The sequence below is a fragment of the Myxocyprinus asiaticus genome, chromosome 32 (genome assembly GCF_019703515.2).
Source record: "Myxocyprinus asiaticus isolate MX2 ecotype Aquarium Trade chromosome 32, UBuf_Myxa_2, whole genome shotgun sequence".
Classification (NCBI taxonomy): Eukaryota; Metazoa; Chordata; class Actinopteri; order Cypriniformes; family Catostomidae; genus Myxocyprinus; species Myxocyprinus asiaticus.
In genome coordinates, this window is record NC_059375.1 from 12,017,501 (window position 1) to 12,031,322 (window position 13,822).

The 13,822-nt window shown below is 38.0% G+C and overlaps 1 protein-coding gene across 1 annotated transcript in view; it reads right to left on the reverse strand.

Annotated features, from left to right (window-relative positions):
- cep55l (centrosomal protein 55 like) overlaps positions 1-12,180 on the reverse strand; it is a 29,820-nt gene extending 17,640 nt beyond the window's left edge. Inside the window, exons 1-2 of the mRNA XM_051667821.1 lie at positions 11,729-12,180; positions 4,295-4,567 (exon numbers count right to left, since the gene is read on the reverse strand). Of these exons, the coding sequence (XP_051523781.1) occupies positions 4,295-4,567; positions 11,729-11,926 (471 nt within the window). The 5' untranslated portion in view covers positions 11,927-12,180. The remainder of the gene's footprint in view (positions 1-4,294; positions 4,568-11,728) is intronic.
- Between the last annotated feature and the right edge of the window lie 1,642 nt (positions 12,181-13,822).

Below are 13,822 nucleotides of genomic sequence, written 5' to 3' on the forward strand. Positions count from 1 at the left end.
CAACTTAAATATTATTATCATTTGTAAACAAATGATAATAATAATATATTATAATAGTAATATATCTCAATCATGCACCTTTTGTCACGGATCCACAGGTCTCTCTCGCTCTCTTTTTCTTCCTCACTGCCATCACAGAGCTCACTCTCCCCTGAGATCTGATTACATGCACCTGCATATCATTAGTGGCTAATCAAGGACTGCATATATACCCCGCTTTCACACACACTCTTTGTCTGTTCTCATCGATAGTATCTCTGAGACTCCACACCTTTCTACTATGTCAAACATACCTGTGTCTTCATTATTGCCTGCAAGTATCATAAGACTGTTGTGAGTTATCGGTTCATCCTGTCTATACCCTGTCTGGATATTACTCACCTGCTGTTTGCCACTCTGCTCAACTGGATTTACTCACAATGTTTACATCACTGTTTCAGTCATCTGTTCAATAAACCCTGCTACTGAGGTCATATCTCTGCCTCAGTGACACCTTTAACTTTTAAACCCTCACGCTTTTATTTTGACATTCTGAACTCTCCAGGAAGTCCTGTATGTGTCTGTTTGTAGACAAGTTCACAGTAGTTTAATTCGCTTCTTATTCAAATTCTGGTAAAAACGCACCTCCAGTGCCATTCTAAATTCATATTATAAGTGAACCGAACTATTGAGCATCTACATCTGAGATGTTGTTCGTGAGCAGTGCTCAAATATTGCACACCGCGTGAAGGCTAATAATAGGCACACGTGTGTGTAAACAGAGCAGTGCCATTCAATAACGCGCTGGAGCTGCACGTGCATTTTATATATTTACTTATTAAACAGACTTTTGTGATTCACAGAGCTATTGCACATCTTCAAGTGGCTTTGAATACAATGCCCGAGTCATATGAACTACTTTAATTGTGTTTTAATGGTTCTTTTATGTCATTTTTTGAGCTTGACAGTAACAAACATGACTAACACACAGTATCGGATTTGGATTGGGCTCGTCGGACCGAAACCCGATCCGTTTAAATACGTCAGTATCAGAGACGATACCGATCCAGGTATCGGATCGGTGCATCCCTAATATTTTTACCTACCTACAGTTGAATTCAGAAGTTTACATAGACCTAAGCAAAATACATTTAAACTCAGTTTTTCACAATTCCTGACATTTAATCGTAGAAAGCATTCCCTGTCTTAGGTCAGTTAGGATCACTACTTCATTTTAAGAATGTGAAATGTCAGAATAATAGTAGAGAGAATTATTTATTTCAGCTTTTATTTTTTCATCACATTCCCAGTGGGTCAGAAGTGTATATACACTTTGTTAGTATTTGGCAGCATTGCCTTTAAATTGTTTAACTTGGGTCAAACTTTTTGGGTAGCCTTACACAAGCTTCTAACAATAAGTTGATGGAATTTTGGCTCATTCCTCCAGACAGAACTGGTGTAACTGAATCAGGTTTGTAGGCCTCCTTGTTCACACACACTTTTTCAGTTCTGCCCACAAACTTTCTATCGGATTGAGGTCAGGGCTTTGTGATGGCCACTCCAATAACTTGACTTTGTTGTCCTTAAGCCATTTTGCCACAACTCTGGAGGTATGCTTGGGGTCATTGTCCATTTGGAAGACCCATATGTGACCGAGTTTTAACTTCCTGGCTGATGTCTTGAGATTTTGCTTCAATATATCCACACCATTTTCCTTCCTCATGATACCATCTATTTTGTGAAGTGCACCAGTCCCTCCTGCAGCAAAGCACCCCCACAGCATGGTGCTGCCACCCCCATGCTTCACGGTTGGGATGGTGTTCTTCGGCTTGCAAGCCTCACCCTTTTTACTCCAAACATAACGATCACCATTATGGCCATACAATTAAATTTTTGTTTCATCAGACCAGAGGACATTTCTCCAAGATCTTTGTCCCCATGTGCACTTGCAAACTGTAGTCTGGCTTTTTTATGGTGGTTTTGGAGCAGTGGCTTCTTCCTTGCTGAGCAGCCTTTCAGGTTATGTCAATATAGGACTCGTTTAACTGTGGATATAGATACTTGTCTACCTGTTTCCTCCAGCATCTTCACAAGATCCTTTGCTGTTGTTCTGGGATTGATTTGCACTTTTCACACCAAACTACGTTCATCTCTAGGAGACAGAATGCATCTCCTTCCTGAGCGGTATGATAGCTGCGTGGTCCCATGGTGTTTATAATTGCATACTATTGTTTGTACAGATGAACGTGGTACCTTCAGGCGTTTGGAAATTGCTCCCAAGGATGATCCAGACTTTTTTTTCTGAGGTCTTGGCTGATTTCTTTTGATTTTCCCATGATGTCAAGCAAAGAGGCACTGGGTTTGAAGGTAGGCCTTAAAATACATACACAGTTGACTCCAATTAGCTTATTGAAAGCTAATTGGCTAATTGCGTAAAGGCTTGACATCATTTTCTGGAATTTTCCAAGCTGCTTTAAGGCACAGTTAACTTAGTGTATGTAAACTTCTGACCCACTGGAGTAGTGATATTGTCAATTAAAAGTGAAACAATATGTCTGTAAACAATTGTTGGAAAAATTATTCACATCATGCACAAAGAAGATGTCCTAAACGACTTGTCAAAACTATAGTTTGCTAATATGAAATCTGTGGAATGGTTAAAAAATTAGTTTTAATTACTTAAACCTAAGTGCATGTAAACTTCTGACTACAACTGTACCTACCTACCTACCTTTCAAATTTCACAGGAAATTAGAAACCCTGAGCTGATCTGTAGTAAGACTTCGGCTGATACTAAACTCCCTCCAATCAATGGGCCTACCACCATAAGCCTGTCAACTTTTTCCAGAAGGTTAAGATATCTCTTAACAGGATGAATTGCTAGCATCATTTGCAAAGGCTACCTTGAGGTCACAGCACGAAGTTAAGGCCCATAGATTTAATTTTAATGCCAATATGAGTATATCTGAAAGCTGTATAAGTATCAGTGAATGAGCTTAATTATAATTTATCATAATAATATAATTCGAGACTACCGTAGTTAGGTGACTTCAAGAAAAAAAGCCACCGGTAATTGTGTTTGATGAAATAGTGCCATCTAGTGTGTGAACCACACCATGCATTCATTTGCTTGGAAAAACACAGTTTCTGAATGGCAGGAAATGTCAAACACTTAAAAAATGCACTAATTTTTCATAGGCCCAGAAGTAAATTTGCTCATAAGGAAAGATGTTTTTCCTGTAGATGGTGTTGCAAGAGTGAACATACACATGAATGGCGAGAGGGTAAATAATATTAAAGGAATATTCCGGGTTCAATACAAGTTAAGCTCAATCGACAGCATAATACTGATTACCACAAAAAGTAATTTTGACTTGCCCCTCCTTTTCTTTAAAAAAAAAAGCAAAAATCTGGGTTACAGTGAGGCACTTACAATGGAAGTGTATGGGGCCAATTTGTAAATGTTACAATAAACACTGTTTCAAAAGTATAGCCACAAGACAAAAAATATGCATGTTAACATGATTTTAGTGTGATAAAATCGCTTAATAACCTTTTCTGTGTAAGTCATAGCCAATTTTACAACTTCGTAGCCATGACAATGTAGTCAACAAACCCTAAAACCCTTTTTTAAACTACTTAAAAGCTCAAATAATACATTAGTTTTATCACAAGAATTAATGTAAGCGCTTTAATAAAATTATTGCCTTCAAACCTTTCAAAAATTGTCCCCATTCACTTCCATTGTAAGTGTCTCACTGTAACCTCGATTTTTGATTTTTTAAAGACGAGGGATACGTCGAAATTACCACATGCTGTTGATTGAGCTTAACTTGTAATGAACCCGGAATATTCCTTTAAAGGAACAGCTCATCCAAAAAGAAATCTCTCATTTACTCATGTATTTTTGAAACCCGTGGAACACAAATGGGTTTGTGCAAGCTGCTCTTTTCAATACAATGAAAGTGAATGGTGACCATGGCTGTAAAGCAAGAGTTTCAATGAATAATGATTTAAATTTCAGTCTGTTCCATACACAAAGCTGTTTTATGGCTTCCTGGTCCCCATTCATTTTCATTGTATGGAAGAGAGTAGCTCAGACATTCTGCTAAACTTATTTTGTGTTCCACAGAAGAAAGCCTATCATGCAGGTTTAGAACAAAATTATTTTTTGATTATTATAAAATTATTAATTATTTTTTTTATTTTATTATCACTTCAATCAGAAACTTTCAATAACAAAATTCCTAAAAATACACTTCTGAAATTAATAAAAAAATGTTAAACGTTCTAATGTCATGTAAAAGGTCTGTACCTGCAAATCAGCCTTTTGTTTCTCGAGTCCATCACACCTCTCAGAAACGGCACAATACTTGTTTTTCAGGTCTTCCGTCTCCTTCGAGAGTGCCTGAAACTGTGTCTCTCTCTGCTCTGCCTCCTGTTGTTTCTGCTCCAGCTGGTTCTGCAGTGAGGACACCACTTCCCCGTGCACAGCTTGCAGCTGCTGTCTGAGGCTCGAGATCTCCTGGTCTTTCCCCAGCAGCTGCTGAGAGTTCTTCTCCCTCAGCGTTTCCAGAGCCAAAATCCTCTACGACACAGTTGAATTTTAAAAAGTGAATATCTAGTGTGAACTCTGTTTTGTTTTTAAAAAGCAGGCAAAACTGTAGAGTTATTATATTAGCAGTCATCATTTTTATTGGCCATAGAGAAAAAGGTATTGAAGGAAAAAATAGAAAACATCTGTTTTGATATGTCTATAGATCTCTCTCTATAGTACACACACACAGAGAGACAAAGACAGAGAGAGAGAAAGAGAGAGACAATGAAAATCTTACTTGTGAAGGACCCACTTCACCCTTAGTGTCCGATCACATTAACAAATGCCACAAACTATGAAATGAACACACATCCATCCTTAGTTTCTTGTCTAGTTTTGTTTTAGAGAGAAGAGGCATCTGTGTGAACAGTAACCTGGGGAAAGTTTTCTGCAGCATTTTACACACCAGACTTTTAAACATCCTTATGAAGCACAATGCCTTGAGTAAATGTCAAATTGGATTCATACCAAAATGTCACACATCTGACCACATTTTCACCCTACAGACACTAATTGATAAATATGTACATCAAAATAAAAGCCAAATTTCCGCTTGTTTTGTAGACTTCAAGAAAGCATTCGATTCATTCTGGCATGAAGGATTATACCTCAAACTTATTGACAGCGGTGTAGGGGGAAAATTCTATGATTTGATCAAATCAATGTACACAGCCAGTCAGTGTGCTGTTAAAATTGGAAACAACAGAACAGATTTTTTTCTCCAGAGGCGTGGAGTGAGACAGGGCTGCAGTTTAAGCCCCACCCTCTTCAACATTTACATCAACCAACTGGCTAATAAACTAGAACATTCTCCCATTCAAGGTCTCACTCTACATGACACAGAAATAAAGTGTCTCCTCTATGCAGATGACCTGGTTCTCCTGTCGCCCACTAAAGAGGGGCTGCAGGACAGCCTGAATCTGCTGGCGGGTTACTGTCAGTCCTGGGCCCTGACAGTCAACCACCAAAAAACTAAAGTTATGATTTTCCGGAAATGTTCCAGATCTCAGGGACTAACACACACATTCACACTATCACACAGAACCACTGAAACCACAAAAACATACACTTACCTCGGCCTGAAAATCACTCCAATGGGTAACTTTACTTTGGCTGTGAATGAACTCAAAAAGAAAGCTCAAAGGGCTTTCTATGCCATTAAAAGATCAATTAAAATTGACATTCCAATTCAAATCTGGCTCAAACTTTTCAAATCAATAATTGAACCAATTGCATTATATGGCAGTGAAGTGTGGGGTCCACCTATACAATCTGACTTTGTAAATTGGGAAAAACATCCCACTGAAGCTCTACATTCAGAATTTTGCAAAAGAATACTCAAAGTTCAAAGAAAAACACCAAACAACGGATGCAGGGCAGAATTAGGCAAATACCCTCTCTTAAACATCCAAAAAAGAGCCATCAAAATCCAGAAACACATACCATTAAAAAGCCCTAAAATTCCAAGAGCTGAGTGAAAAATATTTCCACAATTAAATAACTGCACCCCAACTGACAAAATGTAACCCCCCACTCACACCGCAAACCCCTCATTACACATGAATGTAGATAATATTTAATTCAGTTTATATAGTTAATTAGTTAAAGTTAACTTGATACATAATTGATCCTCTGTTTTCTAAGATGTTTTAAATGCTTTGGCAATACAAAAAAATGCCAATAAAGCAACTTCAATTGAACTGAATTGAGAAGAGAGAAGAGAGAGAGAGAGTAACACTGTAAACTTCCCAAGGTATAATTCTGATGCCCAAGTGAATAAAAATGGGAAGCTTCTGATTGAGCTCTGTCAAAGCCTCGGTCTGTACCTCGTCAACGGCAGGGTGAGAGGGGATTCTCTGGGAAGGTACACCTACAGTTCAATTCATGGTTCCTCAACAGTAGATTACATGATCACAGATTTAGATCTATTCTCTTTCAGAGCATTCACGGTCAAACCACTAACACCCCTGTCAGATCACAGCCAAATTACGATTTATCTAAAAAGGACAAAACATGTGAACATAAATTCACAGCCCAGTAAGCTATACAACATTAGAGAGAAATACAGATGGGCGCAAAACAGCACAGAAAAATACAGATGCATCTCAATAAATTAGAATGTCGTGGAAAAGTTCATTTATTTCAGTAATTCAACTCAAATTGTGAAACTCGTGTATTAAATAAATTCAATGCACACAGACTGAAGTAGTTTAAGTCTTTGGTTCTTTTAATTGTGATGATTTTGGCTCACATTTAACAAAAACCCACCAATTCACTATCTCAAAAAATTAGAATATGGTGACATGCCAATCAGCTAATCAACTCAAAACACCTGCAAAGGTTTTCTGAGCCTTCAAAATGGTCTCTCAGTTTGGTTCACTAGGCTACACAATCATGGGGAAGACTGCTGATCTGACAGTTGTCCAGAAGACAATCATTGACACCCTTCACAAGGAGGGTAAGCCACAAACATTCATTGCCAAAGAAGCTGGCTGTTCACAGAGTGCTGGATCCAAGCATGTTAACAGAAAGTTGAGTGGAAGGAAAAGGTGTGGAAGAAAAAGATGCACAACCAACCGAGAGAACCGCAGCCTTATGAGGATTGTCAAGCAAAATCGATTCAAGAATTTGGGTGAACTTCACAAGGAATGGACTGAGGCTGGGGTCAAGGCATCAAGAGTCACCACACACAGACGTGTCAAGGAATTTGGCTACAGTTGTCGTATTCCTCTTGTTAAGCCACTCCTGAACCACAGACAACGTCAGAGGCGTCTTACCTGGGCTAAGGAGAAGAAGAACTGGACTGTTGCCCAGTGGTCCAAAGTCCTCTTTTCAGATGAGAGCAAGTTTTGTATTTCATTTGGAAACCAAGGTCCTAGAGTCTGGAGGAAGGGTGGAGAAGCTCATAGCCCAAGTTGCTTGAAGTCCAGTGTTAAGTTTCCACAGTCTGTGATGATTTGGGGTGCAATGTCATCTGCTGGTGTTGGTCCATTGTGTTTTTTGAAAACCAAAGTCACTGCACCCGTTTACCAAGAAATTTTGGAGCACTTCATGCTTCCTTCTGCTGACCAGCTTTTTAAAGATGCTGATTTCATTTTCCAGCAGGATTTGGCACCTGCCCACACTGCCAAAAGCACCAAAAGTTGGTTAAATGACCATGGTATTGGTGTGCTTGACTGGCCAGCAAACTCACCAGACCTGAACCCCATAGAGAATCTATGGGGTATTGTCAAGAGGAAAATGAGAAACAAGAGACCAAAAAATGCAGATGAGCTGAAGGCCACTGTCAAAGAAACCTGGGCTTCCATACCACCTCAGCAGTGCCACAAACTGATCAACTCCATGCCACGCCGAATTGAGGCAGTAATTAAAGCAAAAGGAGCCCCTACCAAGTATTGAGTACATATACAGTAAATGAACATACTTTCCAGAAGGCCAACAATTCACTAAAAATGTTTTTTTTATTGGTCTTATGATGTATTCTAATTTTTTGAGATAGTGAATTGGTGGGTTTTTGTTAAATGTGAGCCAAACTCATCACAATTAAAAGAACCAAAGACTTAAACTACTTCAGTCTGTGTGCATTGAATTTATTTAATACACGAGTTTCACAATTTGAGTTGAATTACTGAAATAAATGAACTTTTCCACGACATTCTAATTTATTGAGATGCACCTGTATGTGACAGCAATGGACCATCCAAAAGTATGCTCACTTAGAGACAACTTCCTCGACAGAGTTTATCCTCATGATGGAGATGGTGTAAATCTGGCCGTGGAGAACATAAATTATATATTTGATTATTTGGCAACTTTATCTAACCTCAAATCCTCTAAGAAAAACCATAAAACCAAACAAGAGAATGAAAAATGGTTTGATCTAGACTGTAAAACAATGAGGAAAAAATTAAGACAATTATCAAATGAAAGACACAGACAACCAAACGATGCAGATTTGCGCCATCAATATTGTGAGGAACTTAAACAGTATAAAAATACACTCAGAAAAAAAAGAGAGAACAGTGCATGCAAAATCAGCTAAAAACAAATTCTGGGACAATTGGAATTCCCTGAATAAAAAACAACATGAACAAACAGCCATACAAAATGGAGACACCTGGAAAAATCACTTTGAACAACTTTATAGCGAAATAAAAATGAACCCAGAACAAACCCAAATATATGAAAAAATGATCAATATGGAACATACAATTGGTAAATACCAAAACCCATTAGACTACCCCATCACAGAAAATGAACTGATTGATAAAATCCAGGCCCTAAAAATCAAAAAAGCAAATGGACCAGATGGCATCCTCAATGAAATGCTGAAGAACACAGAGAACAAACTAAGATTGGCCTTACTAAAACTGTTCAACTTGGTTCTGAGTGTTGGTCATTTCCCTGACACCTGGAATAGAGGACTCATAATGCCCATTTTCAAAAGTGGAGACAAATTAAATCCAAACCATTACAGAGGCATCTGTGTGAGCAGGAATCTGGGGATGATGTTCTGCAGTATCATCAACACAAGACTCGTTCACTTCCTTACCGAACACAATGCCTTAAGCAAAAGTCAAATTGGATTCTTACCAAATTTTAGAACATCAGACCATATCTTCACCCTAAATAACCTGATTGATAAACACATCAACCAAAACAAAACCAAAATATTTGCCTGCTTTGTAGATTTCCAGAAGGCCTTTGATTCAATTTGGCACCAAGGTCTACTGTCTAAACTTTCAGAAATTGGTATAGGGGGCAAAACATACAACATCATAAAAACGATGTATTCAAACAATAACTGTGCAATCAAAATTGGCAATAAACAAATGGAGTTCTTCACTCAAGGGCGAGGTGTGAGACAGGGCTGCCCACTATCACCGACCCTCTTCAATATATACATTAATGAATTGGCGAAACTACTAGAACAATCAGCAGCTCCTGGCCTCACACTACATGACTCCACTATAAAGTTCCTCCTGTATGCAGATGATCTGGTCCTGCTGTCTCCAACAGAAGAAGGTCTACAGCAGAACCTGGACATCCTGTATCAGTTCTGTCAGACTTGGGCCCTGACGATTAACCCAACTAAAACTAAAGTTCGAACCTACCAGAAAAGACCCAGATGTCAGGGAAAGAAATACAGTTTCACCCTTGGTATGATCAAAATTGATCATGCCACAAACTACACATACCTTGTTTGAAATTCAGTGCAAACGGAAACCTCAACTTGGCCGTGAATGAACTGAAAGAGAAAGCAAGAAGGGCTTTCTACGCCATTAAAAAATCTATCCAATTTGAAATACCAATTAGAATCTGGCTCAAAATATTCCAATCAGTCATAGAACCTATTGCACTATATGACAGCGAAGTTTGGGGTCCTCTCCTAAATCACGAATTTGACAAATGGGACAAAAATCCGATTGAAGCCCTGCATACAGAGTTTTGTAAAAGCGAAACACACCTAATAATGCATGTAGGGCAGAATTAGGCCAATACCCTCTATTAATCCACATTGAGAAAAGAACCATTAAATTTTGGGAACATCTAAAATTGAGTGACCCCAACTGTTATCATTTTAAAGCCCTTAAAAACCATGAAGTGAACGCTGAGAAGAGTCCCCTCATTCAGCTGGTCCTGAGGCTCCACAAACAGACTAACATGACTAACATGACTAACACTAATCAGCCTCAGGACACTGACACCCTCATCCATAGAATCCAGCCCAACCAAATGATTAATGCACAAAAAGAAAACTATCTAACTTATTGGAATGAAACAACACAAAAACAAAGCAAACTACAATGTTATTTGGCCCTAAACAGAGATTACGCGACATCAGAATACCTGAGCACAGTCAGAGACCACAAACTGAGGAAAACATGAGGAGGTACAGACTGAGCGACCACAGCCTGACTATAAAGAAGGGCAGATACAGACAGAGCTGGATGCCCAGAGAGAGCAGGTTATGCCTGTACTGTAGCCAAGGAGAAATAGAAACAGAGCTGCACTTCTTAACCACCTGCCCTAATTACAATGAAATTCGAAAACACTTCTTTCCCAAATTTGAAATTATTCGTCCCAACTTCAAAAAGTTGAAGAATGATGCACAAGCTCAATATTTACTTGGTAAACAAAGAGACTGCATTTCACTAGCAGCAAAGTACATCAATTCCTGCCACAAAAAGAGGGAAGAGCGCCCATTTATTCACACAAAGACACGTGAATTCACACAAACTCACACACCACTGAAAGTATATAATCTTTTTTATTCTAAATGCTTTGGCAATACAATGTACAATTTGTTATGCCAATAAAGCTCATTTGAATTGAACTGAATTGAGAGAAGAGAGAGAGAAGAGAGGAGGGAGAGAAGAGAGAGAGAGGAGAGGAGAGAGAGAGAGGAGAGCGAGAGAGAGAGGAGAAGAGAGAGGAGAGAGAGAGAGAGAGAGGAGAGAGAAGAGAGGAGAGAGAGAGAGAGAGAGAGAGAGAGAGAGAGAGAGAGAGAGAGAGAGAGAGAGAGAGAGAGAGAGAGAGAGAGAGAGAGAGAGAGAGGAGAGAGAGAGAGAAGAGAGAGAGAGGAGAGAGAGAGAGAGAGAGAGAGAGAGAGAGAGAGAGAGAGAGAGAGAGAGAGAGAGAGAGAGAGAGAGAGAGAGAGAGAGAGAGAGAGAAGAGAGAGAGAGAAAGAGAAGAGAGAGAAGGGAGAGGAGAGAGAAGGGAGAGGAGAGAGAGAGAGAGAGAGGAGAGAGAGAGAGAGAGAGAGAGAGAGAGAGAGAGAGAGAGAGAGAGAGAGAGAGAGAGAGAGAGAGAGAGAGAGAGAGAGAGAGAGAGAGAAGAGAGAGAGAGAGAGAGAGAGAGAGAGAGAGAGAGAGAGAGAGAGAGAGAGAGAGAGAGAGAGAGAGGAGAGAGAAGAGAGAGAGAGAGAGAGAGAGAGAGAGAGAGAGAGAGAGAGAGAGAGAGAGAGAGAGGAGAGAGAGAGAGAGAAGAGAGAGAGAGAGAGAGAGAGAGAGAGAGAGAGAGAGAGAGAAGAGAGAAGAGAGAGGAGAGAGGAGAGAGAAGAGAGAGAGAGCTTCATGATTTGAAATCATATTTCTTGTCATTTTTTGAAAGAGGCTCCATCAGATTTCAGGTGTAAAATCAAGAACTCACCTCGAGAAGTTTGGCTCTATCAGAGTCTGAATGTGTGTGCTGATGTTTTCCATTTCTCTTCATTTCCTCCAGACTTTTCTTCAACAGGTGATTTTCTCTCTTCAGTTTCTCCATCTCCATTTCCACTGACTTTGAGCTGCTGTTGCTTTTAAAGCCCAGTCTATTCACAAGAGTCTCTTTGGCCCCCTTCGCTGCCATTGCTGGACTACTGTTTAACTCTAACCACGCTGAGAATACAAGAAAGGTCTGAAATTTGTTCACAACATGAACAAATGAACATGAGCCAAAGAGCCCCAAAGCTAATAAAGTCGTAGTAAGATACAGTAACGTTATGATTTAAGAGTGTTAAAATGCGAAGTGAACTAAACAAATAAATGTTTATTTACGATAAGGATTACTGCTGCACTTTTCAAGTAGAAACGCTCCTGTCACACTTCCGTGATAATGAAAACAAGTTTAAATGCGGCGCGTCTTGCGTCATATCCGGAACACGCCTAGTCGGGTACAGATAGCCAGTACTGCCAGTGTTCTCTCCAGATGACGCAGTGATTCTGTACTGTGTGCGAATCAAGCATTTGTATGAAAATATTTCAGCTTTGTATTGTTGGTGCCATATTTGGGCATAATAAAAATTAATCTGAACTCTAAATTATTCATGAGAAAAAAATATCTTATAAAATTTGTTGAATAATAGCATAATATAATATATTAGTAGTAGTAGTAGTAGTAGTATATTTTAAATAATTATAATTAAAATAATAATAATTATTGTTATTGTTGTTATTGTTGATATCTTTCATTATAACAAATCACATATTTCTGACACTAATTAAAATGTACATGGGCCATCAGCGCAACAATGTTTTTGTTCAGAAATAATTATTATGTAATTAAATAGAAAAAAAAACTGTAATATGATTCATTAGAAAAGATCTTTATCTTATGAAAACATGTTTGAATAATAATAATAATTACTAGTATTATCATAATATTATAAATACATAAAATTAAAATATAATAATTATAATAATTATTTTAATTATTATTATTATAATTATTATTATTTTGTTATGATTTTTTATTATAACTGTAATAAATACTAAAATGATGGGATTCCACAGGCAGAGTGTTCAGCACAAATGTAGCTGTGACCTTGGCATTGCAGAGAGAATGAAATGAATTGCATTTCAAATTGCAGTTCACTCTTGGACCTCATTCCTGTGGCCTTTCTTCAGTTAACAAAAGTAAAGATCATTTGACCCGCGTTAGATATTTTTAATTGGCGCACACAGCAGATTTAACCCTTTCGCATGTACGATCAAACCGGTGTGATTACGCTAGGCTGGACTCGGATGCGTACGGTCATACCGGTGTGATTTTTTTATTATAACATATATCATATTTTTGTGTACATGGGCCATTCATATGACACTGAAACAGAGATCCTCTGTGATTGTCAGTGCAACAATGTTTTTGTTCAGAAATAATTAACATATATTTGAATAAAAAAGACAATTAAAATAATTCATCTGTAATATAATTAATGAGAAAAGATCTTTTGAAATAATCTCATGATTTAAAAAAAATACTAGTATTTTGTCACTAATTTAAATGTACATGGGTCATTCATATGACACTGAAACAGAGATCCTCTGTGATTGTCAATGCAACAGTTATTATTTTATAAATAATTCAAAAATAATTGAGTAAAAAGACATTTTTGTGGGATTTTATGTCTGGTATCTTTTTGTTTATTTTCTATTATATAGAATACATTTTATAAGCATAATATTTTTTATAATGTTTTTGATGGCTCAAATTTAATGGCAATTTAACTGACTTGATTTTCTCTAGCAAGATTTTTCCACCATGGTTGTCAGGAGAACCCATGGGGGTCCTGCATGGGGTCTGTGATCGGATTTAAAATGATATAGATTTTCTTTACAAATATCAAAACATTCAGTATATACTTTTTTCAGTATAGAATTTATTTTAAACTGTTGTACATTAATGATACAGAAGGTAAAATATTTTTTAAGTTATAAATCTAGCTTTTTTATATTTGGGGGTCACTCGTTGGCTGATGGTCCTTGG